Here is a 26834-nt window from a genome sequence, read left to right on the forward strand (position 1 = left end):
ACTAAGCAACCCTTACATTAACTAGCCCTGGTATCAAAGGGATGTCAGTGCGCGTCCCACCCTCGTGTGGTGCGTTTCAAAGTCTTTAAAACATATAAACCTCGTGGACTAAATCAGTGGCAAATAAGTCTTTCAAGATTATATCTCGCGATGGAAAATAGTCAAAAACTAACAGCGCAATTTTTCAGAGAGTAAGCTTTAAATAAAACAACATTTTATTCACTCTTCTAACACTCTCTGTTCGATTCAAATAATTATCATCAACAATGAAACGCACGTGCAATGCTTGGACACGTTGGTTTTCGTTTTGAATAACACGTCAATTCAATAGTATAGTAAATATAGATAATATATATATTTTCATACACTTCATAATTTCTTTTAAATTTCGTATTAAAACTTTATTAAAAAATGAAGTTAAATAATGTAATTTACGAACAACGAAACGACTATTACACTGGCAGATATGTATTTATTGTATAGGAAGCAGAAGTTTACACTGCTATATATTAATCACATACATTTTTTATAATACATATAAATAATGCTTATATAAAATAGGACATAGGATAAAAATATTAAAAAATTAATATTCATTAATCTTTATCCTTTATGCCACTACATTTTTTTTTAATTTTCCCGCATTTAATACTTATATAACACAATCTGTGTTTATAGTTTCATCAATCTGTGTCAATACTTTTTATCAACAATTTTTTCTTCAAACTAACACTTGTCACACGCTAAAACTGCTTGTCACACGCCAAAAATAATCGCATTTTCTTCAACGAATTATTCTACGCGTCATAAACTTAGATAACATATTCATCAATGAAATACGCTTACGATACGAGGCTTATCTGAAGAGGAGCTACTCGATTCAGTTGAAACACGCTAATACTACTAACTCACATTTATCCTCATTAATTTTCTCAAATAAGCATGCAATGAAAGGAACGAATATCAACGAAACGGAAGATAAGTCTCGGTCCTACTCTTATTCGTATTCCAATAGATAGACCAATTATATTTTTTTTAACATGAAAAAATCTCGTGTGATCTTCACACTTTAACATCTCAATTTCATTTTTTGCTAAAACAAGAGCGAGACGGAAATGTGTGTGTATACGTTTTAGGATCGCAACAGGACGAAAAATTCCTTCTTTTTTTTTCCTTCTTGCATCCTTCAGACCGATTTCATGGTTTCACGGTTGTTCAGACAATCGCGATCGTTTTCACTCTGCTTCCGAGCTACGATCGCGTTTATTGATGATCAACTTGACCATCAATAAACGCGATAAATCAAACGTCCTCATAGCGTTACTTGCGCAGCGCACGTAATCTCACGTGAAACTAGAGATGTTATCATTAAATATTAACGACGCGCCATCACGAAGGAACGAAGGCCTCCGCGAATTATTAAAGGAGCAATAACGATCGACGTGCAGTACGGTGAATCAACGAAATAACGATTTTCAGTCATCGCCGCGTTACGGCAACACGTGCACGTGGGTTCGTTGTACGTGTGTATAGATATCGTTTAATTAAACGTTTGCCATTTTGCTAAACGCTGATTCAGTGCTCCAGCAGAAACATTCTTGGAATTTAGAATGCACTTTTCTTAGTTTTCACTACATTCGTGCAGTTGTAAAGACATCATGCCTCTCGCCCCTTTTATTCCCTTCAGATTTCTTCTTGGTCAATCGCTTTTCTTTTGTGGAAACATTTGATGCCTTTGCAAAGATTCAATAATTTTGTTTAATGATGGATTCTTTGCAACCTCTTATATCAATGAATTAAATTAATGAAACTTCAGAAATTGCAAGTTGTAAATTTCCAATGCTAATAAATTATTTTTTTATAACCGAAAGAAGTTTGATAATGAAGAAAATATAATTTTTTTGAGACAATTTCACGAATTGTATATCTTAAGAGGATTTCTTTTTTAGTTTAAAGTCAATACGTTGCAATTTGTTGACCGATTAGAAATATAAAATATAATATAAAAAGTCTATTCTTGGCAATAATTATTCTATCAAGTTCTTACGATCGACATACTATGACAAATACACGCACCAAGTTTCAGTGCAAAGCTATCGTCGAGCAATCCTGTTAATCCCCTTAAATGGGAAAAAAGTTTTTGCAATATTGAAAAATGCCCATCTTACTGTTTTACAAATAATCTTTAATGTATTTTCTTATATTGCATATATATTCTGTATAATAATACATTATAATTTAATTATAAATTATAAATAAATCGTTTCATAAAGAACGATTAATCGGAGCGGATATATCCACTCTCCGTGTTTGAAGGATTAATTCATAGTTAATAAGAACGAATCCCGTCGGAATGGCGTAGGATTTTAGAAAAGATAGATCGTAACTTGAAAACTACTATCGATTCTTCTATGCTGTTACACACATTATAAACTGACTGGAAGTCTGGTTCCACGATAGCGTGACACGTGACGGGAAACAGCCAAAGAACGTAGACACCGCTGTTTAAGAACGATAGTAACACTGTTCGAGGTGCAGAGAAAATTGCTTCGATGATGCATACGTTACGTTACGAAACGATTTTCTCCATTTTCAGCGATTTCGATTCGACCCAAGCGTGACAGAACTAATCTGTCACAGTGATCCAATTCGGTAGAAACGTGTTTCATTCACAGCAGTGATCGAAGCAAAAACTCGAAACATCCATCTATCATGAACAGTGTTAAAATTTCGTTTTTCAACGATAGAGAAAAAAGATTCTTCCGATCTTCTACAATATCTGCGATTTATAATAATGTTGCTATAGAAAAGCGTTATTAAGAGCATTCGTGCGGCTATAATCTGTGCCATGCTGTGATCACAATCACGATTGTGTCGGTAATTCGATCGCATTTTGCACTTTCCATAGTCCACTCGAATTAGACTCCCCTATTTCACGGTAAACCTCAAGGACACTCGTCAACACGGCCGATAGAAGCAATTTCGTTTGGTACTACTGTGCCAGTGGCGTGCACAGCTGTCCGTCTTTAATTTCTTATCAAACTTCTTTTCCCTTGGAAATCAATCGATTTCATATCGCTCTATTTTCCACCAGAGCGCATTCCCCCTTTGATTACACCACGAATTTTTCGCCTCTCCACTCTTATTCATCCCACATCCTTCGCTTGTTCTTACAGAGTTTCTTAGCTCACGCAAGAAAATAAGCATCACACAGGCCGTTGAATGTTAAATAAAACGATTAAAATTTCAAATTTTAATATCGATTGTACTAATAGTCTTGCGATAAGCGAAAAGCAATTAAAGCGAATCAAATGAACGAGCTACCATATATATGTTATGTACGTGCTTCGTAGTTGCTTCCTCTCTCTCTCCGTATTCTCTTTTCCCCCATTTTTTCGCGACTTAATGCGACGTTGAAATATTATCAAAAGACAGAAGGAGAATCATTTAAACTTTCCTCGTTGATAAAGTTCATCGATCGTTTCCTTAGAAATCCGATGCTTTCACTCTCGCGGGGACAAGAGGAATGATACGAGGAAGAAAGAAACGAAAATCGGAGACACGTCGACCTTGCCGTGAAATCCGGCATAATAGTTCTCGACGAATGATAGGTGTTGTGGCGTTAGGTTTCTATGGCAGCGAGTGACCTGGTCAATCTACCACGTGGTCAGTAACCGAGCTTTAAATTCGGGTCGAGTTTAGTGATAAACCTTTGATGGGATCTGCGATCGTGCCGACTCTTTCTTGTAAGAACGAGGTCTCGGTGTCAATCAATTAATCATTAACTATTCGCTGTTCTTGCATTAGAAAAAAAACGGAACTCCTTCGGAGACTTTCCCGTACGATCGATATCGGTGCGAGATTCACTTTGAAACATTAAAGAAAACTAAAAATTCTCAGCTTTCTTCGCGTCGTTTCGCCGTGGAATTTAGGTGAATTTAGTTGTGCATCGTTGCTGACGTGCCTGAATATCTCATAGCGATTATTATTGGGATTGCTGTGCTGTACGATGTTCATTGTTAGTCACGCAGTGGCTGTGTTTACTACTGGCGCACAGTGGTTAAAGCGCTTTTAGTCAGACAGTAGTAATATTACGGAGCGGTAAAAAATATCAAGTTGAGAGACCAGACAGCCGGTGAAACGCCTTTATTTTACATTCATTCACAAGTTTTTATTCATAGTTTACTGTCGTACGTCGATATACACGGTCTATAATAACCGACTAACGGAATTATTAACGTTGTTGTTGTTCGTAACTTTTCCTTGTTTCGTAACTTTATAACAATTATATTTATCATCATGTATTTACCTATACGGAATGACAGTCATTTTACAATACCATTAAATTTTTAAATTACATTTCTTTTAGTTAAAACATCAACTACGTTCAACCAAATAAATTGATTCTAATAAAGAAATTTCCTCGACATCAAATATATAAATTTTCGAAATATAGAACAAACTTTAAGAGAGTTAAATTTACAAGCCACATAATACGTTTCTCTCGTTTCTTCGTTTCTCAAGTTTCGTGTACGCAAGTCATGTGTTCAACCAGGTACCGAAGGAAATGATAAAGAAAAAGATTGTGTTGTACCTGTTAAAAAATTCATGACTGCACCAACGAACAAAGTTTGCACTGAATCTTATTCGAAGGGGTGACCCAGTTTACGGGTAGAAGAACCGGACATTCTCTTCGGCGCGATGAATTCGATCCGCCGAGAGGGCGAAAGATGTTTCCACGCGAGGTCAGACCAGTTGTGAACCGGTGCCAGAGACGGGCATGGACACTAAGACTCCACCGATCCCGTTGAAGGTCCAGGAGAAGCCGAAACCGAAGCAGCAGGAAAGTGTGGCCGATGTGTCCTTGCCCCCGCTGACACCATACAAGAATCACCGACTGAAACAGAAAACCCCTGGAACTCAGTGGTCGCGTGATGTACCCAGTGCTACACGGTATCAGGATCATCAGAAAAAAAGGCCTTACAGGTACACTTTCCCCTCGATCGATGCATGCATTTATTCAGCCGCTGTTTGGAGTAGATTCTTACGCGTAAACTGAGGTATCATTATAAAATCGTTACAAGAAGAAGAATATTAGCTGAAGTTATAGGCAAAGTTCGTTTTCTTTGAAATTCTCGAAGAAAGTGGACGTTTATTTTTGATATTTCAATATAATTTTGAGAAGAAACGATGTCTCCAGTGAATATAGAAAACTTTTTAAAATATTGGTTTGCCTGTGTCGAATTTCACATTAAAATATTCAAAATTCTCTTATAATATATAAAAGACCTTATTGAACTCCAAATACAGGATCTTTGACGTTAAATTAAAATACCCTCGATGTTGAAGTTTCTTTGAAAAAAGAAAAAAAAAAAAAAATGCAAGAAAGTATTTAATTCTTTCAAAGTATCTTAATTTTTACATTCTCTGAAATTATATAATTGTAAGCGAGACCGAAGATATTTCTTTCAAATTCTTCCACCGGGTTTAAAAAGCAAAAGTTTATGTAACTCTTGCAGAGTGCTTCAAATCGGCGCGACGCCTTTGATGCACGCTTGTCAACAGGGCGACAGAGTAAGAGTTCTAAGATTGTTGAAAGAACAAGAGGAAACAATCGGGTATAGAGATCGCACTCTGAGGAACGCGCTTCACTATTGCATGGACGCTGGAACCGGAGGTGCCGTCGCTGCGGCGGCACCGGAACTAGTAAATGCACCAGATGCAGAAGGACACACGCCACTTCATTTAGCTGTCATCGCAGGTGATACGCAATTAGTGGCTGTTTTACTGGCGAATGGTGCTGACGTGAATGCCAAGGATCTGGAGGGACACAGCGTTCTTCATTGGGCTACCGGTATTTTCATTGTCACTGATCATTCGCGCCATGACGATTGATGATTACTAGACTGTGGATGTTTTTGTATTGAGTAAAATTAAAAATATATTCAGTTCTCTATATTTTTGAACTCTATTATTACATACTTGAAATTTCCTATAAATGCACAAAAATCCACTGTCTAATAATTTCATCAGTGTCACACGAGTGTTTACTATTGTTAGAAGTATATATGTCGTCGACAGACAACACAAAAATGAATAACATTTCGTTTGTGAAGTGAAACATCAAAGTTTCTCTCGAGGCTGGACTCTAATGCAATTCTAGTGTGATGATTAATAATGCGTAACTCTGGCCAAGGACTCTCGAAATAACCTTATTTGCGGTGTACTCATAGTTGTTTGATCGCATGGTACTTTTACATTGTACATACATTTGAATTACGTATTTTACTGAAAAGTTTAAGCGTGATTCTTAGAAATCATTTAGATACGTACATACTCCGTATGAATCGATCAAACTTAATCTTTACTTTATCTTTCCTGTTCTTTTCTAGCCATTTACATTTAATCTATAAAAATATCGTACGTTCCTTAGGAAAGTCCATTTAATTTTACACGACACACGCACGCAATAAATATTTTATCAAAAATCTTCAGAATTCAAAGATCAAATTCTAAATTGTAAAAACAGAAAGATTTGTTCTAAACAATATATTTCTCCACAATTGTGCCACTCCTCTATTAAATTGACGATACGATTAGTTCTTTTCTCAAAATTCGAGCCAAATTATTTGTTCTATACACTTTTAATTCATCGTCCCTATATTTCTTGTAAATCTTTCAATCACGCGCTACGTAAAATTCCTCTGTAAACCCGAACGCTAATCGCGTTAGGCTCCGCAACGTGCATGTAATATACAATTTACAAATAACTACATCTCGCGTGAGTGGCAATTTTACGGTCGGAGGATACGCCAGCGATCCTCTGCGCGAGATTAGCCAAACTGTCGTTCAAGTCTGTGATGGAAAGTGAAGGTAAATTGGCCGGTTACGTAAAGAACCAGTTTTAATTTTCTTGGACGAAAGGTCAAATTGCAAACGGCCACGAGCTCGGGTAACGATTCCTTAGAATCTGTCCGGGAACTGTGAATTACAGGTCGTATCTTTTCTACCGATCTCCGATAAAATAAGGGTGGTATTGGTCAGGTAAGGTTAGTGGGTCAGTCCTGGTGACGTCATTCCGGTTCGCCAAGGAAAACACGCGAGAACCACGCCGAGATCATCCACGAGATTGACCATAGTCGTCCTTGGTGTATTCAAATGACCCGCGATTTATAGCTGTACACCGCGATCGCCCGAGTTTCACGTCCGTTACAGTGGATTTTCTTTCGCATGAAAAAGAAAGTTCGTATCGACGGGTCGTATCTGTGTAATTCACGGAACGTCCTGAAGTACGGATGCAACTCGACGAAGTAATATTTCGACCTACTTACGTGTCGGTGTCGTTGCTTTATCGCTTGTGTAACGTTACTTGCCGTGTTCCGAATACGAACACGATACCATCTCGCGAGTCAATTATCAGAGACACCCAGGACTCCGATCAAAGAAAATCTATCTTCGTAAAGTGTGTTGAGTCCACAGCATGTACGATTTGTTTGGTTTATATATATAGAACGGATGTTACTTCCTTGTTGAAGATTTTTCCATGAAATCTGCCCGACTTCCTTCTTTAAATCGTCGTTCGTAGAAATGTTAGTTCTTCGTAAGGAAACTATGTTGGTGACTATATAATGTAGCAGAGATATCGAGAAACATTTTTCAGATATTTTAAAAATTTAGACTAGTAATAAAATTAGGCCTGAGGATAAATAATCTAGTTGAGCATATATCAGGAATATTGTTTCCTTTTTAATTGGTTTTGAACGAAAATCGTCACACGAAAAATGTAAGAATGGATCAAAAAAATAAGAATGCGCGTTCGTTTACTGTTTAGTGTGTGGAGAAGCAGAATGTGTTCGCTTAGTGTTAGCAGCGGGTGCAAGACCGTCGACGCCTGATCTTCGTGGCGGATCTCCTCTTCACTATGCCGCTCAATGCTGCGGCGCAGCTGCGACTGCCGAGCTTGCTGTACCAAAGAAAGTTGGTTTAAAAGTTCTCCAGACCCTTTTGGAATTCGGTGCCGACGTGAACGCGAAAGACGAGGACGGAAGACAGCCAATTCTATGGGCAGCAAGTGCCGGTAGCGTGGAAGCTGTGTTGGCTTTGGCTAGGTAAAGTTTGATTCGATTCAAATACACAATTGTTGAATGCCAACGGCGAGAAGCAATCTGTGTTTCGAAGTAAGAATGGTACCTGAAACTTGCCAGAAATAGTAGTTTCAACAATATCTTTAACAACAATAATTCAAGAAAGTAGCTGTTTTTAAAAATGTGTTCTTAACAGTATGTTTTCTTAAATTAAAAAAAAAAAAAAATTACTTCTGGCGCGATTTATTTTGTATTTTCTTTCTTTTTTTTTTTTCTAGAGGAAAAAATGAATGATTCTAAAAGCAATAATTAAAATACAGAGCCGGTGGTTCAGCTGCCGCAGGAGCTGCCGACAAGGATGGTTTGACGGCTCTCCATTGCGCCGCTTCCAGAGGTCACGCTAGATGCGTCGAGACTTTGGTGAATCTCTGTGGAGCTCACCCTGACCACGTGGACGACAATGGATGTTCGGCTCTTCACTACGCTGCCACTCTTGGCCACGCCGATGCCACAGCTTTGATTCTAAAGTTAGGAGCCGATCCGAATCGTCAGGATCGAAAGGGTAGAACGTAAGTACTATAGAAAGCTGGAACGAATATCCGTGGAAACGCAATTCAATTCTGTTAGTTAGAACCTTGAAAAATGTAAATATAATTCATTCACATTCAATAAAGTAACTAATACAAATAATTGAGTTATGATTCGATACGGTTTTCAAAGGATGTTCGTTCTATCTTTCTATGGTAAAAGTTTCGTAAAAAGAAAAAAAAAAAACAGGTTTTGTTGATGCATTTTAACATTTTCGTGCATGACAGGAGTCATGATAGAAGTTGAGATTTTTATTTTATTTTACTTCATTTTTTTCTCTTTTCATTCGCAATTCATCGTCAGTAAATTCTCATTGAATGTAATTAAAATTTTTTATGAATACTTGTGATTAACTCTAGATTTAAATAAAATAATAACAAAATACAATTTTATTTACATTCTGTCTACATTCTATGAATAACTTTAACTTTTGTCCGATTTTACGGCCTTATTGGCTATATCTCTTCTACTAACTATACTGACTATACTGACTATACTGTATCCATGTCAAAATTGATTTTATCGTGTTGGCAATAGAATTAGAATTCATAGGTCACAGAGTTCATTGACACTATTATCTTGCATACGTATACACAATACCAGATAGTCTGTACAGATACCATAGGCAGACTACCATTATCAATAATATACGTGTCATTTGAATGCCGACGTTGCCCGTAGATACTGAAAAGAATTTATTAATTCACAATACGATTAAATTATTAAAACACGGTATAAAATTTTTGACAACGATACTAGATCTTCTTAAATACTTGGACTATTATATATATTCGATAAATGAAATTAAAACATTTCGATGAATCGTAATTATGATAAATTAAAATTTCGAAAATTCAATCAAACATTCTATTATTTAATAATTTTAGAAAATAATTTAAATTTTCGTCTAAAGAGACGAAATTAAACGTGAAACATTTTAGACCAGCACTCTGTGCGGCAGCAAAAGGCCAACTAGAGACCCTGAAGATCCTTGCTCAGCACGGTGGTTCCCTTTACGCGAGGACTATACGAGGAACCGGTGTCGCCCACGAGGCCGTCGCTTCCGGCAGAATCGAGTTGATCAAATGGTTGGCGAAGAAACGGCCAAGCACTTTGGACGTAGCCACCCACGATGGCAAGACACCTCTGCACGTGGCCGCCCTTCATGGACATCTGGATGTGTGCAAAGCCCTTCTGGACAATGGCGCGAGAATCAATGCCGTCCTTCGAACTAGCAAAGGAAATCTGATGACAGCTCTGGACGCGGCGCTTTACAGAGGGCACCGAGATTGCGCGAAATTGATTCAGATGCACGGTGGTACCACGGCGCAGAAACTGCGGATGCAGAAAACTGTACCGAACAAAGGTCAGGTTAGGTACACATACGTTGATTTACAAAATTTTATTACTTCGAGTTTCCCTTCGAAATGATTTGACCAGGGACTTGAATGGACATTTTACAGATCTTTCATTTTTATCGAAACGATTTCAGTGTTCGCGACGAAGCTGCGAATGAGGCACGTCGACAGCAGTACCGATACGGAGAGCAGCCCTCGCAGACGTGATCGTGGCTGTCAGCTTCCGGAATTGTACTACGAGGAACAGTGGATTAAGAAGAGAACGCGACGAAGGGGTAATCTGAGGGAATTAGCACGTCAGGACAGCCGGAGCTTCAGCGAGGAGGAAGTTAGATTGTCAAAATCGTCTTCGAAGAAAGATCATCGAAGAAGAGCTCGCAGTGAATCGGCACGGTACGACCAAATTACATTCTTCATCTACTTTGTGAACTCGAGATTTAAATCGTTGAAATTTTTACGTTTAAAGACATGAAACTATGCAAACGTAGAAATTTGAAACTTTTAAATCGTTCGAGTGCAATTGTTAAACCAGTAACTAAAAAAAAAAAAAAAAAAAAATACTGCAGGTACGAAGAGGAGGATACCGATCGAAAATTGAGAAGGAGACGAAGTAAAAAACGATCGTCCAAGTCCAGACGCGATTCGAGCGAATCGTCCATAGAGTCGGACAGTTACGAACGCGTCGAGAATACATCGAGACAGAAGTTCGACTCGCGAAAGGACGAGAGGAAAATGGACAAAAGCAACGGAACGGAGAGCCGAGAGAATTTGAAAAGGGGCGACGAGGACGACGACGAAAGCGTGAGCGAGGATAGCCTGGAAGTGGTGGTGGTACGAAAATCTTTGGAGAGAAAATGCGAAAAGGTGGTGTCTGGACGAAGATCAAAGACGCCCAGGGAAAGTTCGAAGGAGACGAAATTCACAAAGACGCACAGGAGCACTAGAAGAAAATCGCGGTCCAACAAGCTAAAAGCGTCGGACAATGGGGGTAGCGAGGGTATAACCGATCGAGCACATTCGTTCGACAGGGAGCAAGGAGCGAAAGAATCCGCGCCCTGTGCCGAACGAACTCCTAGAACGTCGATAGACGAAGAGAAGGAAAATGGGGAGAGTATCGTTGAAAGTCGATATCGTAGAGACGTGACCGACAGCACCAGCCAAGAAACGGTGGAGCGTGTCGTTGTGACAGCGATGGTTCATAAAGATCAAGGACCAGACACGCCGAAATCAGTAGTTGAAGCATCGAAAGAAGTCACCTTCGACGATAGATTAAGGACGGAAGTAATCGAGGTGCAAGAGAAGGAAGTCTCCAGGGGAGTTAGTTCGGGCAAGATGGACGACATTTTGGAACAAAGCGGCGTATCACGCAACGATCTTGTGCAGAAAGCTACAAGTTTAAAGAAAGACGTGGAGGAAATGAGACAGCAGGCTGCACAGGAGAGAGTTCAACGGGAGGAAGATTCGAGGCAGAGCCAAGAGGGAAAAGACTCCAAGCAAGATCAAGATGTAAGATTAGACGAGGATAGAGATGATACGAACAAAGTAGATGATACGAGAAAAGATCAGGATCTGGCCGTTATCAGTGATGGGACAGAGAAGAAAGATGAGAGTGAAAAAGGTGAGACTTTAAACGAAATATTAACTACAATTGCAGTTAGAAAAACTGAGTCAAATTTTTGAACGTGAGGCATTGAAACGATTATTTCTATGAAAATTATATTGAATGTTAATTTTTTTGTTAAAGAAAGATCCCTGTCAATTTTCTATTGAAAGAAAAATTTCTGTCAATTTTCTGTAGAATTCTCTTTCCAGGCAGGTTAGACGTACGCGAGACGACCGAGTCGGAAAGTCCCACGTTGGATTCGCGGAGCGAGAAGCAACGACGCCGGAGTCGACAGGGAGACGAGCTCGTTTCCAAATCAGACGGTACGTCGTCCGAAGCGAAACCTGACGAGGAAACTCACAAAGAGAAAACGGACGTATCTGAGTCCACTTTGACGAAAGAGTCGGAAAAGACGAGCAAATCCGAAAGTCCAGAGAGCGAGAAACATTTACAAAAAGGAGATGCCACTCCGAGAACAGCGGTGGAAGACGTTTCACCGTCGGAAGGGGAAGAAAGAAAATCGACATCGGAGGAAATCAAAAGCAAATCGAAAACAAAATCTGGAACTGTAAGGAGGAAGCCGTCGTTGGACGAAAGAAGATCAAAATCCTCGTCCTCGAAGTCGGACGAAAGCCCGAAAAAGAGCGGCGGCGCTCAAAAGAGAAAAGAATTCAGCAAGAAACGCGAATCTTCCGCGAAGAAGATCTCTATGAAATCCTCGGCGGAAAAAGGGAGCAAATTAGGTACAGAGAAGACGTCAGAAGTGGAAAGAAAAGCTGAAGGAATTTCGGTCGACAGCGCACAAACGAGAGAGACGTCGACCACGTTAACGAAAAGCTCGAGCAAGGAATCGCCGGATGAAAAGGAGCAAAAAGCAGATACCGTTCGTAGGAAGTCGGTCGACTTTTCATCTTCGAAAGACTCTGCGTTAGTGGAAGACGATATCGAAGACAAATCGTTGAGCGGTGATACACCGACCGCTACGAAAAGAAAGATGGACGACGAGGAAAAAACTGACGAAGACTCGTTTCCGGCAAAGTCGAACCTAGACGATGAAAAGGAGGAAGACGAGGCGAAAAAAGTGAAGAAACGGCCCGTGGAGGATGCACTGGCGACAGGTGAGTATTGAAATCGTTGCACGGGTTGCATTTCACGTTGTTTCACGTGCTTTTAGAAGAGACGTTTCGATATATCGACGAAAGCTCCTCGAGTTCCCCGAAATCGGCGCAAACCAGACGCTCGAGACCGTCAACGGGGAAGATTAGAAAAACTGGACGACCATCGGCGAGGAAATGTTTGTTCGAAAGTTCAGAAGATCGTTCTCCAGACAGGAGCGCGATAGTGGCGGTGATCGAGAGTCCAGAGTGGGACGAGGAAGACGAGGAGATCGATAAGGAGATCAGAGACGCTATCGGGGAAGATGCGGAACACGAGACGGAACCTGAGGATGATAATGAAATGGGTGTCGTCAGAATGCTGCCAAGCACGAGCGAGGAGGAGATGTCTCGAGCTGGTCATGATGTTTGCAGGACTTCGGCGGCCGACTCGTTACCACAGGTAAATTCATTCTGAAAACTTGTTGTTACAAAAGTAGAATTTCAAGATATTTTAAACTTAAAGTAATTTTATACATCGCTCGGTTTCCTTTCGCGCGGTATAATTGGCAAAATATTTATCCTTGCAATTTTCAAAAGTTTGCTTCGAATTATCTGTTCTCTCTCCTCGCATAGGTGCAATCCAGTACTCGAACTCGTCTGACGCGAGTTCAGAGTCCTCAGGAAAGTAGAACCAGTCGATTGCAAGGGAAACAACGTCGCGATAGCGGCGGCAGGGACAGTGGCATAGAACCTAGCCCTAGGGTATCGAGGATACCGAGAAGAAGAATGATGAAGTGTTGTCCAAACACGGATAAACAACAGTCTCTTAACATGGATACTATAACAAGAGACGTGCAAATCAGTTTACGAAGATATCACCTGGAAAGGAAGATATTTTTTCAGCTGATGGAATTGAAAAGATTACAGATACGTCATGGCAGAGCGAATGAACAAGTTTTAGTTAAAAGACTGGTAATAACTTTATATATATATATATTTCTTTTGAGAGTAATACATAAAATATACATACATATACATATTTATTTTAGGTGGATGCTTTCCACAAGGCGGGAATGTCCGGACCCACACTTGGCGTGGCAAGATACGATCAGCCTCTAACGTTCAGGTTATTGTTTTCTAAATGTCAAGAACAGAATAATGCACTGCTTAAAATAATGAAAAGATTGTTTTCTTTTTTCTTAAATCTTTATTACGGCATCTCACTTGAATAAAATATCTATAATGTGGTCTATAGTGTTTTAAGTAGCGTGTACCTTAATAACTTTCTGAATGAAGAAATAACGAATATTTCTTCCTAGACACTTCGAGGCTTTCTTGTACGATCAACTGAGGAAACTTCAAAAAAGACCAGCGACTCCAGATTTTTGTATGGAAGCGAAACAATGCATCCAGAAAACCCATCGCTGTCACCACGCCACAAGTGCATACACTTCCTTCCCTGTGTACACATATCGTATGTTACATTACCGTGCATTGTCATAGAGTTTCAGGATTCCATTTCAGGCATTTAGACGTGAAACATTCAAATATCAACGATCAGTTTCTTGAAGTTGTATTACATCTTAAACTTTCTTCATATTTGTCACAATTCAATTAATTTTTACGAAGGAGAAATTCTTTCTTAAGAAATATCAAATATACTTTCTTAAAGAATAAAGATGTAACAGTCGTGAAGATTTCAGACATTTATTATCGTGATTAATAATCCTGAAATGGTGTGCTGAATGCGAGAATTCAATCCAAACGACTTTCAAAGGGAATCAGTTTCCCTATTGTGATTGTAGATTATAATTGCAGTAGGTGGAGGCGGCCAAGAACAAGCGGATCTTCTTCCGAAGATAGAGAGCCGTGGAAAGGGACAAATGACGGTAAAAAATTATGTACTTAAACTGAAAATAATTCGTCGAGAGATGCGTGAGTGTCGTGTCACGAATCTTGACACGAGTCGTACTTAATTGGACTTTAAAATTCTATTCTATAATTCTATCTACGATTACGACTCGAGTGTCCAATCGAATCAATTCATATTAAATGAAATTTCGACGTACCCGTCTGAAGAAAAATAGTATAAGTGACGTATCTGTTAAATTACAAAACTGCATAAAAAAATTTTGTCGCAGGTGGAAGTAACGCACGGAGAAGAAAAGCAGATAATAGCTCTTCCAGCTGAAAGATTGGATCGTTCGAAAAAATATTACGTAACGTTTACTGTACGAGGAGAAGCGCAACAAGAAACTGAGAAGCCGAAATCGTCGATCGGTATCCAAAGGAATGCCAAAAGCGTTTAGAAGCGTCTTCAATTATTAACTATATACATATCGAACCACTCCATCTTGGCGATTTTGGCTACGTTTTTTCTATTCGAAGCAATATCGAAAACGTTTCCTACACTTTTTCTACATAATCATCTATTCTACCAATCTTCGTACACGCAACTGTTTCACATTGGATTTTCTACGATTGTATAAATTGTAGTCTCACGACGAAACATTGACTCTCAATTTTCGTGGTAACGATTGTATTTGAAAAAAATCGGAAAACAAAACTGCCAGAGAAAAAAACCAAGGTTCATGTATGTATATACCCCAGAAAATCGAGCAGAAAGTACATATTCTGTACTCCTTCCATTGTAAAAACGTAACGTAGACATGTAAAATTGTATAATGTATTGCATTGGAAATGTTTTATGCATGAACTCTCAATTTTACGATACACGAATTACATTATAATGATTCAACTGTATTTGAGGCAAGAGAAGCGAATTTTGTAAAATAATCTAAGTTTGTTTCAATCCAACTTTGTCAAAAAGGTTCTCTCTGTCTCATTTGAACATTACATGAAATTTTATTCGTAAATGCTGGTCGAGGAAACGCGAATTTATTCTACGTATACAGTAAGAAATATTTCGTTCTTGCAAATGCAGGGACCACGTCGCGACTAACGCATACACGTTCTGTATATTTGTGTAAAGGGAGGCTCTAACATGTAATTCTGTGTAAAATAAAAAAAAAAAAAAAATAAAAAAAGGGTCACGAATCGTGCAACCCAGTTTATGTCGAACTCGGTTTTACATGTCCAAAATCGATAAGTATATTATAAATTTTCATCGTAACAACGTTGATAGTAAACCACTTTTTTAATGACACACGTAGACGCACGTAAAAGGAGTTGAAGAAAAAATATACTCCTTATTACTGAATTAAAAGTAGAAATAAAGAGTATTCATTTCTACTTTTATGGAAGCATTTACTTCCTTAGATTATTACACGAAAGTACAGACGTAAGACGCATTTTTGGTATTTCTTCATTCTAGAAACTCTAAATGTTTCTCTGTTCTTTCCTTGATACAAACAATCCTTGTGATAAAAACAATCCTCAATCTGTCTTTTTACTTGGCTCAATCATTACAAATGATAAAACTTTTGATTTCGAATTTCTATACACTTTTTCTATACACTTCAAATTCCTCGTCGGCGGTATATTATTTCAAAATTACTAAAAGAAAAAAAAAACACAATCAATTCAAAACAATTTCAATAAAAGCAACTAGCCATAACCATTGCACACGAGAAGTTACCATCAACTCGCAACTCCAATACAGTCGCATGTATTACTAAATGTCGCAGAATAAGTAATGCGCGTAATTACAAATCGAAATTTGTCCTCTTTTAGATCCTTTGATTTCCATGCAAACAGGAACACCCGTCACGTAATAGTGTCGTCATTAGAGTGCTGTATGTATAATAAACGAATTGGCAAGCGTAGTTATTCTCGAGTGAACTGGCAACTCGTACGGATTATCGATCAGACTCAGTCAGCATGAGTGACGTAGTTAAACAAATGGTCGAATGGTTAATCGGTTTGATTCACTGGTGAAACGTACTGCTGCCAGTAATACGGCTGGCACACGATCATCCTGGCAATAATGTCGACACCTCAGACGCGATCAACAAGAGTCAGACCGAGGTTCCCGACGATGCATCTTGAATATTCCATCGAACAGACGAAATACCTGTGAGAAACGTTCGCATGGACAAATGGCTTCAAGATAGGAAGCTTTGGCTTTTCGGTAGCACACTACCTCTGCTACCAAGGAGGTAAACAGTTGTTATATTTTTTGTTATATATATATATATATATATTATTTTTTTTAGATACTTTAATGTTTTAACCTTTGATATTTTCGACCTCGTCATTGTGATATTTTCGAAAATATTATCATTAATTGAAAAATGTTCTAATATCGAAAGAATTTTTGCTTTCTTTGCTTCTCTTTTTCTTGGGAGATTAGAAATTTGTTGCTTCGTGATTAGATAGAAAATTTACGACTATTAATTAAATAAAATTACTTTTTCAATTTTCGTCGATCTTAGAAAGTTGAATGAAACAATATTTGTGAAATATTGAATTGCTTCGCAATATTGTAACCTGACAATATCAGTGAATATACTCTTATTAACTATACTCATTTTTAATGGCTAGTATTTTTTAATTTATTTAATTGTTAATTAATCTTAGTTTCTGTTTATTCTGTTCATATTTAATTATAATTACAATTGCACTGTATAGAATTACTTTTCTGTTTTTTGAAATAGAAAATGATAGAAAAATATAAGAAAAAAAACGCCGTGGCCGGAATTTGAAGACTTATTTCTTTCCAGAATACGTAACTTTGACATTGAATCGAATCGATCGATATTTGTTACATAGTTTAAACACGCAATGTTGTATTATATATTATACATTACGAATGCCATTAAATGTGGTTAATGTACAACAAACTTTTAACATTAGTCTCAAAGTAGAATAATTTTCTTGGAGGAAGACAATAATTTGCACTAAATGTTCTAGTATATAACTCCAATAAACTATCTGTGAAAATGTCAGCCGGTGACGTTTGATTGTTTTAAAGATATTGTCAAATATCTACCACCATTATTGTCAAATATTACTAGCTAAACATTGATATAACAGTAATAATAAATAGCACTAGTGCAAAACATGACATAAAAATTGATTCGAGGAAATTTTTAAGAAGAATATTACCACATTTTAAAATTCCATTTCCACGTAATATTGTGTAGCTGGCTTTCAAAAAATAAAATAAAATTTCTGGAAAGTAATTTTTGGTACGATCTTATATATATATAATTATATATACATAAATATTTCTATGATAATAATAGTGAAATCTTGAAAATTTAAGTGACTCTTTTTATAGTTACTCCCCTACTATTGTAGTACATGAATATAGTTACTTTTATATAATGTAAGTGTGTTTAGATAATGTAATTGAAAAATAAATATTTCATGTATTATGTTTTACATATCATGCAATTGGCATTTTATTACATAATCTAATCTCTAAAATTTAAATCGTCTATTTTATTCAAATATTATTTAGAATCATTGCTTTATAAATAATAAAGTATTAAGAAACGTGGTCGTCGCCGTCACGTTATTAAATTATGAGTTCTCTATCTATTTAATGAATTTCTCCTTCATATATATGAGTAATCGATAAACACCATCACCGCATAAATCGTCTTTTCGTGTCTTCAACGAAATTGACAAAGTTCGCTAAACTCGAAGGAAGGTTGCGTAACATCGTCCACCCCCATTTTCATGCTAAAAACAACCTAAACCTGGTTCACGGTCATCATTTAAACATACACAATATGGCAGCTTCATATTGATTGTCAATAATCAAGAGTTCAACAACAATGTAAAGTAGTAAAATAGCCTTTCAGCGAGTTTAGTAGCGCTCGGTATGTTCGACGACAAGGGTGTTTCATCATCGAAATCCTATGAACACTATTCTGGGATTTTTGTACGTATAACAGCTTGAAATTTATTCGTTGAATATACAATGCTAACTTGCTGATTTGTTTGAGAAACTTTGCACAATATTCTAAATGAGGGAACCATGTGAATCAAAGAATTTTCATTCCTGCAATTTCGTAAAAGTATTGTCTAATATTTCACGAACCTATAGATTATAAGTTTAATTTATAATTTACAAAAATTATAAATCATATATTTAAAAATTTCATTCTTACAACAATATATGTAAATCAACAATATATGTTTTTGTCATTAATATTTTTTTATAGAAATATTATATAATACTTTATTCGAATAATACCAGTCAGAGATTTTTTATTTTTGCAATTTTACGCACTAGAATATTTCATGTCAATTTCGATGGTAACAAGTTTATTATTATAGACATTCAATTATTATCACGTTCGAAAAGTTGAATTATCAATCACCTCGAACAACATTTGCATCGTAAATTACCAATGAAAATAAAATACGTGTAATTTTCTGCGAGTCTCATCGATTTCTTTTTATCTACGCTATAATTGTAGGATTCGCGACCGACATTTGAAACAAGTAAAACTTCGCTGTGTGTACGATTTATAATAATATATAGTCTTCGAGCAAATAAAATTCATAATGAATGATGAATTTAACGCGACGCGGAAAAAGGTCAAAACAATCACGCGCTTCCTTCTGCAACTTAATTTCAAAGTATTCTAAGCGTTTTAAATCAATTCTATTACTTTTTACCCGACAGTAACACGCGACTGATTTAATGAGAACACTGACGGTATTCGCCTTATTATTCTTCAAATAGACCATACTTGACGACGTCATTCATATCGACGTAATTTTTCTAAATAGAAAAGGTTTCTTTTAAAGATTTTCTTACCGTTTCTCTATGAGTATTCGACACTTAAAATCTCGCGCTAAAGGTAATAACGATTTGTCCTCTTTAACCTAGAATCTTTTCAATATTAAATTAATTACAGTTGATAAAATTAATATATAATAATTTGTCCTGGCTTATTAACTGAAGTTAATATATTTTAGATTCTCATGACTCGTGAAATTAGCCAATTGAGCACAATGTAATTCCAGGTTGAAGCATTTTTTTTAATTAACATCGTTAACCTTTCTCGATGGCAGCAATGCATTTTCTGCCGATTTAAAGTTAATTCCGTGAATGGTTAACGGTAACACCGCTAAATTAACGAATACCCGGAACCACTGACTTTGGTGACACTAAAAAGACACGAATATGCTGATGAACTGCTTCCACCTGTCTCGATATGGTCAACGATTTAAAATTCGCAAATTATCGGCAGCATGTGCCGTTTTGGTAAGGCGGTTGATTACTCGTGAAACTCACGTATCCTACCCCATAAACTTTCAACGTCTATCGAATACAAAAATATCAAATCAAGAGTGAAACGTTTTCACTGAAAATTTATACGACTAATATACAAGTATTCGTACCTCTGTGATTATAGAATTCAACGATTTGTCGTAATTTTCACTTAGGTATAATATAGTGAAGTGTTATTCACTGAACAATATATCAATCGAATGTTTAATTACAATATTAGATATTCTTATTGGCAAACATTATTTGCAAAGTGTATATTGTTAAGAAATATTTAAAAATATTGTTATTAAATATTAATAATTATGAAGGTAGGATTACTTCTGTGCAAAATAAACAGTATAAATATGGCTCATTGTGTATGGAAAAGTACATCAAGATAACCAAGAGAAAAACTAGCAACCTAAATTTTGCACAAAGACTCGTGAAAAATTACTCGCGAACGTGAAAAATCTAATCGTGGTTTATGAAAGGAAGAGGAAGAATTTGCTCGAATATTCACTGTTCCGAAATAACGCCGAGAGACATTTTGACATGGGTACTGATCACATCAAACTTTCACACAAGCTGGCCGCGATATTACACGACATAAGAGCGCCTGCGCCTGCAGGTTCCGATTCAAATAAAGAGAAACAGGGGAGCTTGACCCTTGGTCATTGGCGAGAATACAGACAGTCTGGTCCGCAGCCTTTACAGTGATAGCATGCTCTTTACGCAGCAGTTCACCTCTTTGCCATGCCTTGCCAAGTATAAAAAGTGGGTACGAGCCCAGATATCGCTAGAAACTTTCGTTTTTTATACTCGCTGTTCCTAAGGAAAATCTCTAATATCTAATTGACAATCGTACTAATTGCATGCAATTTAGTCCCTCGCTTATTTCAATTGCATTTGTATAAGAACCTACGTTTTTTTCTCATATGAGAGTTCAGTGGAAAAGTGCAGAAATTTCTCAGAGAACAAAAAAAAGCATGTTTAGCACAAGCAAATCATTTACCTAGAAGCTTGTTATGAATTTTGAAGCTTTATGTAGTTATGAGTACTCATAGTGAAGCACATTAATGTTTGAAATTAAAAATTCCAGGTTAAAAGATTTTCCACAGATTGGAAATTTTCTACCACTTTCTCTTTGAACTTCTCATTTGTTATTATTCCAACAGTGTCAAAATAAAGAAGCAACTTTTGCTTTTTCTCTCACCTTGTTATTTCAGACATTAACAAGATTATCATCGAACTTAAGAATCATTTTTATTCATTCTCTAATCATCAGTGTACACTTTCTAAAATCGAGAGCTAGTAACTGCGTGCTATGCTGTTGATGGAATAAATGGTGCAATAAATGGAGGAATACGTTTCATGAATCGCGACTGTCATTGCAACCTCAATGAGAACACGCGTGCATTCGCGTGTCACAGAAGATAATATCCGTATCATACTCGCAACTGTGTCATATACATCGTAAAAAATATCCATGTCGCGACACTTTTCTCCATAATGATGCCATATGATCCAAGTACAAATTTCAAATTTCGCCCGATTAAATAATTAAATCACAATATCGCGAAGCAATGAAAAATTTGAAGAGAAAAATTACCTTGGAACATACATACGTGTGCGATCAACATTGTATTACTACCTATCGTTACCTATCGATGTCGACGTTATTACCTTTATTAGTATTTATGTACCGTATGGGATTGTATAGGTACACGATCGTATCTCGTGACCAATTGTACAAAGTGGTGTATTATTTATAAAAGAAATTACCTTTTTTGTAGGTCACGCGCGCCGAGCAAGGCGATGGAACGATACGAACGACTGGCGCGTCTTGGGGAGGGTAGCTACGGTGTAGTCTTCCAGTGTAGAGATCGGCAAACTGGAAAATTGGTAGCGGTGAAAAAGTTCCAGCAGACGGAAGATGATCCTCTTATACGGAAAATCGCGCTACGTGAGATAAGGCTCCTTAAGGTCAGTCGTTGAAAAATAGAAATAATGCGTCAGAAAATGTCCTAAATTACCTACGACGGTATTAATTATATTCTCAACAAATATTTTTAAAACGAAAATGAATTCTTAGATATTCCTTTCATAGTGTTTCATTACTATTCTTGGTTTACAAATTTCTCCTGAAATTTTTTAAGAATTCTAGAAGCATGAGCCATGAAGAAAATGAAACTAAGTCTAAATGTTCAAAATATGAAAAGTAATAGATAATGCGAATTAATTGTATATATTAAAATTTCTAAAACTGTAGCTGTCAAGAAAATAGGAGAAGATTGTATAAAATATTGTTTTATATTAATCAATATATTTTGAACATATTATCAATAATTCTTGAGTAAAAATATTTAAATAATATTATCTTCTATTTATAAAAACAACACACTAGTATTAGGAAGATTTAAGGCTTTCGTACAATATAATATATATACCGTATGGTATCATAGTAATACCATAGAATATAATAGAAGTATTTTTTTAATTCACAAAAGAAAAGATATCAGATCATAAAACTAGACTTGTCGGCAAATTACCGATATTTGTGGTATATTTGTTATTTTTATAAACATAACTAAAGAAATGGAATCCAAATTTGTTTCATCCAAATATGAGAATATAATACATATTTTTATATGGAAATATATATATTTACATATTTCTGAAACCTTAAATTTCTTAAATTGCATAAAAATCCGTAATTTGTTTATCAGACTATCTGAAAAACAAGTTTCGTGCGTCTAGTTCCTTTTACCTCCCACGTGATTCTAGCCCTTTACGTATATACCTCTGGGTGAACGACCCCTTACAACCTGAAGATACTAAAGCTCACACTGGTCACTCTTGAATTAAGAAAATTTCACTCGAAAAATAGCTAGAAACTTTAGAAAGTGCATATTATTAATTTCATTTAGAATATCGACATTAGATTTCTTTTTTTGACTTGTCGAAGAAAAAAATAGATCAACTGGTTGAAGAAAAATTCATAATCTTACAGAACAGTGTAGCAGTATAAATTCACCATCGACTGCAAGAAGTGGCCAACGGTCAATACCGTGGCGGTCAATATCTTAGCGTGTTCTGCTCTCAGCGACCTAGCCTTATCGAAATAATCGGAGAGTTTCCTCCGAAACATATGCGCATTCAAACGAGCCTCCACTCTGCTCTGACATTTCGCTTCAAGGATATTTTCCTTTGTGCATACAATAAATCCGGGACGTGATGCTAATGACTTCCTTACCACGCGATTTCTGATCGCGAACCCCACTCACTGATAACGAGCCGAACTAAAACATTTCGTTCTGAACTTTTTCCTTATCACAGATTACAGGATTTTTTCCACTTTATTTCTTTATTGAACCATTTTTAATAATTTAAATAACAAATCACAGTACATGATGTAACATTTAGTAAGTTATAATATTGATATTAAAAAATTTTCGGAGATGAAATGGAACTAAACTATAGATAAATAATTTTATAGTCGCCAGTTTTGGTTCTCTGGATTATTCAGGGACTTGGAATATATTTATTATATGTAGCATAGATCTATTTTATATAGATAAATTATGTTAATTAGAATTATATTAATATTATACCAGACTTAGACAGCAAATAATTTTCTATTAGCACGCTCAGTAGTGGTTGGATTATAATATATTTCTATGCATTTTTCTTTCTTTGGATATTTCTTATTTTTATACTATTCTTAATGACTAAAGAAATTAATATTATGGATGGGTGTTTAAATATCTTTTATTAATATTTTTAAATTTTTCTGAACTCGACCAATATAATCATCATAATTAAGTCTCAGTATAATGTTAATAAAATTTCGAAATATTTTACATTACAGGAGCATTACATATATATTTATAAACGTAAAAATGTTTGTAAGGATATTATATAATAACTGTAAGGATATTATATAATTTACAGAATCTGAAACATCCGAATTTGGTGAATCTTCTGGAGGTGTTCAGGCGGAAACGGAAATTGCACCTGGTCTTCGAATACTGCGAGTACACGCTGCTGAACGAGATGGAAAGATATCCGAGCGGTTGTCCAGAAATTACCACCAAGCAACTCACGTGGCAAATTCTTCAGGGCGTGGCGTACTGTCATCGGTTAGGTTGCGTTCATAGGGACGTAAAACCGGAAAATATTTTAATCACAGCCGATGGCGTAGTGAAATTGTGCGATTTTGGTTTCGCGCGAATGCTCAGTCCTGGTGAAAATTACACGGAATATGTCGCGACTAGATGGTATAGAGCGCCTGAACTGCTGGTAATTAATAATATAGTGATTAAAACTGCGTTCAAGCATATACTAATGATTTATTAATAGTTTGTGGATGATTATACATTTTTCGAGTATTTAAAGATAAAGAATACACATTCTGTAAAGTAAAAAATATTATTATTATATTTGGTAGATTAAATAAATTTCTATTTATTTTTCGTTTCTTTAGTTTATAAAGATAGAAAATTGCATAATGATCCGCAGACTTCATTAAACGATTAAACATAAGCATTGTTTATTTGTATTATGAGAATTAATTTTGAATTGTTAAGAAAAGGTGTTTTTTAACAGGTTGGAGATACTCAATACGGTACACCAGTCGACGTATGGGCAATTGGATGTGTTTTCGCAGAATTAATACGTGGAGAAGCACTGTGGCCAGGAAAATCGGACGTGGATCAACTGTACTTAATTCGAAGGACTATCGGTGACTTGTTACCAAGGCATTTGGCTATTTTTCAGCAAAATGAATTTTTTGCTGGCATTACACTACCGACACCTCAAACTCTTACCCCTCTTGAAACTACTCTCCCTAATAGAGGAAATGTAATTCTACAGGTAAATTTTTTAATCTTTCTCTATTTAAAATAAATGATTTTAACTCTTTCAATCTTTTTACATTAACTTTTTATATAACCTTTTCTTTAAATTTGAAATGAACAAAGTTATATATATTTCAAGTTATTTTCATTAGGACGATTAATTCATCCCTAAAAGATTCGCATACACTATATAGATTATTCGACATATGAATTTTGAAGTTAAAATGATACAAAATTGGTGCTTCAATTGGACAGATGTAATTACAAAAGATCATAAATTAATCCAAATTTCGAATATAATTTAGGAAAACGTAAATATTATTCAAACGTGTGCTTCGATTTCCTCTATTGAACAAAATTTGTAAATCTTTACAAAATTTGTAGAAGTATTTTTTTTTGTTCAAATGGAACATAAGAAGAAAGCTTAGAGTCTAATTTTGAAGATGCAACTGCAAAAGTTCGTAAATTAATTTTCTTAATTGATTTTTTTTGCAAATGAAAATTTGATCGATTCATAGGCACTAACGCCACGTAGCGGTCAAACGGTGAAATCAATTTCTATTACTTTGTTGCACGCCCTTTGTATAATATACACATATATGTTTAAGTTTAATTATTTATCATTATTTTATATATTATTATTTATGTATTATACATTAATAATCGAGTTTGTTTATTTCAGCTTGACTTTCTTAAAAAATGTTTGGACAAAGATCCTGATGAAAGATGGTCTTGTGAACAACTTCTACAACATTCGTATTTTGAAAATTTTCATTTCAAAATGCCTGAAGTCGAAATGGAGGAATTTGAGAAACTTAAAAAATATCGAGATCGATCACGAGTATGTACAATTGCTCAATAACAAAAATATATAATAATTACACGATATGATAGTAACAAAAAGTATATAAAATTATTAAACTTCAAATGTACAAATTTATTGCTACTATATTAGATAGTATTAAAATATGTCACTGGATAACATAATACATATGACAAAAGTAATAAAAATATCCTACTGTATTGTAGAATAGCAATTACAGTCAAATGGTATTACCTCAACTTCCCAAGGCTGGTGCTTCAGTACATAGTCAAAATGAAAATCGGCCGAAAAGCTCCTCCATGCATCACCAGCAAGATTTTGATCATCTACCTACTATTAAAGGTTGTAATTAAGCTCCTCTGTGATTGTAATATACTTATACATATATACATATATATTTACCTATTTATTTAAACTTTATAGATTTTCATGATATAAATTAATTCTTATTACATTTTATTTTTATTTTGCACGTTTGTCTTTGTAACTTCTGAAGAGATTTTGTTTAATTAGTATGATTTCCATATCATATATACATATTTATTGTATGTATATTGTATGTATATCTTAAAATAAAATTTTATACAAAATAATATTATATACTATTATGTCTAATTGTAAGATACTTATAAAGCAATTATTAATAATTAGCAATTTATTAATAAATCGTTCTTCTTAGAAGTTAATTATAAAATTCAACAAATATTTTTACTTTACCAAAATAACCAACTTTGTGTTTTTTACATATTTTATACAAACTTTATTACACAATATTACATACATACATGTTACCTACATTACATTTAATCATCACTTTTCTTCGTTAAGTTATAATATAGTTTTACGAAAGGATGTTGAACTTGATCTTCTTTTGGTACATTTTTATTTCGTATTTGGTACCAAGCAACATGAATACCAATAAAAGATAAAAAAAATATTAATGTTGGGCTAAAATTGGACATTTTTGGGTTAACTTTTTATTTACGTTTATGCAAGACAGAAACCAGTTTCTTTCATATATTAAAAACGTTTTATATTATCTCCCTGAAAAATTTATATAAAATAGATATATTTTATAAACAAAATATATTTTATTATTACTTACAAAATTTGTTACTAATATGTAATCTGTCGCACATGTTATAATATAAATTATAGGTTATAATAAAGATCCACCATAGACGAGGTATATGAATAGATCAAGCATCTTACAGGATTTCGTGGCCTATGATC

The 26834-nt window shown here is 35.5% G+C and overlaps 2 protein-coding genes and 2 long non-coding RNA genes across 9 annotated transcripts; 2 read left to right on the top strand and 2 right to left on the bottom strand.

Annotated features, from left to right (window-relative positions):
• LOC122536646 (ankycorbin) lies at positions 1-15387 on the top strand. Of its 3 annotated transcripts, none has more exons than XM_043669140.1 (15): positions 1-191; positions 4654-4986; positions 5520-5854; positions 7832-8108; positions 8405-8653; positions 9614-10038; positions 10165-10423; positions 10597-11648; positions 11843-12751; positions 12808-13190; positions 13364-13702; positions 13780-13856; positions 14050-14204; positions 14536-14619; positions 14872-15387. In XM_043669140.1, the coding sequence occupies exons 2-15, from the start codon at positions 4781-4783 to the stop codon at positions 14919-14921; spliced, it is 4800 nt and encodes a 1599-aa protein (XP_043525075.1). In that variant the 5' UTR covers positions 1-191; positions 4654-4780; the 3' UTR covers positions 14922-15387. The 3 variants fall into 3 exon arrangements, with proteins under 3 accessions (XP_043525075.1, XP_043525073.1, XP_043525076.1); XM_043669138.1 differs by having other exon boundaries at positions 14549-14619; XM_043669141.1 differs by lacking the exon at positions 14872-15387 and having other exon boundaries at positions 14536-14832.
• On the bottom strand, positions 15149-21823 carry LOC122536655. 2 transcript variants are annotated; one of them, XR_006308448.1, is made up of 2 exons: positions 21705-21823; positions 15149-16246 (listed from the first exon to the last, which is right to left on the bottom strand). It is a non-coding gene; the product is annotated as an uncharacterized LOC122536655 (long non-coding RNA). The 2 variants fall into 2 exon arrangements; XR_006308449.1 differs by lacking the exon at positions 21705-21823 and adding an exon at positions 16329-16433.
• On the top strand, positions 16545-26070 carry LOC122536651 (cyclin-dependent kinase-like 1). 3 transcript variants are annotated; one of them, XM_043669149.1, is made up of 6 exons: positions 16545-16848; positions 21716-21905; positions 23874-24221; positions 24528-24794; positions 25461-25619; positions 25808-26070. In XM_043669149.1, the coding sequence occupies exons 1-6, from the start codon at positions 16781-16783 to the stop codon at positions 25952-25954; spliced, it is 1179 nt and encodes a 392-aa protein (XP_043525084.1). In that variant the 5' UTR covers positions 16545-16780; the 3' UTR covers positions 25955-26070. The 3 variants fall into 3 exon arrangements, with proteins under 3 accessions (XP_043525084.1, XP_043525086.1, XP_043525085.1); XM_043669151.1 differs by lacking the exon at positions 16545-16848 and adding an exon at positions 18302-18581; XM_043669150.1 differs by lacking the exon at positions 16545-16848 and adding an exon at positions 20583-20696.
• LOC122536654 lies at positions 25705-26804 on the bottom strand. Its single transcript, XR_006308447.1, has 4 exons — positions 26707-26804; positions 26398-26645; positions 26004-26091; positions 25705-25934 (listed from the first exon to the last, which is right to left on the bottom strand). It is a non-coding gene; the product is annotated as an uncharacterized LOC122536654 (long non-coding RNA).
• Positions 26805-26834: the final 30 nt, after the last annotated feature.

This window comes from Frieseomelitta varia, unplaced genomic scaffold (genome assembly GCF_011392965.1).
Source record: "Frieseomelitta varia isolate USP_RPSP 00005682 unplaced genomic scaffold, Fvar_1.2 scaffold_860, whole genome shotgun sequence".
NCBI lineage: Eukaryota > Metazoa > Arthropoda > Insecta > Hymenoptera > Apidae > Frieseomelitta > Frieseomelitta varia.

Bases quoted from the DNA above. Each gene is read 5' to 3' on its own strand.
- LOC122536651 (XM_043669149.1), top strand. From the start codon at position 16,781: ATGGACAAATGGCTTCAAGATAGGAAGCTTTGGCTTTTCGGTAGCACA. The intron at 16,849-21,715 runs GTAAACAGTTGT...CCTTTTTTGTAG, and splicing joins CTACCTCTGCTACCAAGGAG to GTCACGCGCGCCGAGCAAGG. The intron at 21,906-23,873 runs GTCAGTCGTTGA...TATAATTTACAG, and splicing joins GTGAGATAAGGCTCCTTAAG to AATCTGAAACATCCGAATTT.
- LOC122536646 (XM_043669138.1), top strand. From the start codon at position 4,781: ATGGACACTAAGACTCCACCGATCCCGTTGAAGGTCCAGGAGAAGCCG. The intron at 8,654-9,613 runs GTAAGTACTATA...GAAACATTTTAG, and splicing joins CAGGATCGAAAGGGTAGAAC to ACCAGCACTCTGTGCGGCAG. The intron at 14,620-14,871 runs GTAAAAAATTAT...ATTTTGTCGCAG, and splicing joins GTGGAAAGGGACAAATGACG to GTGGAAGTAACGCACGGAGA.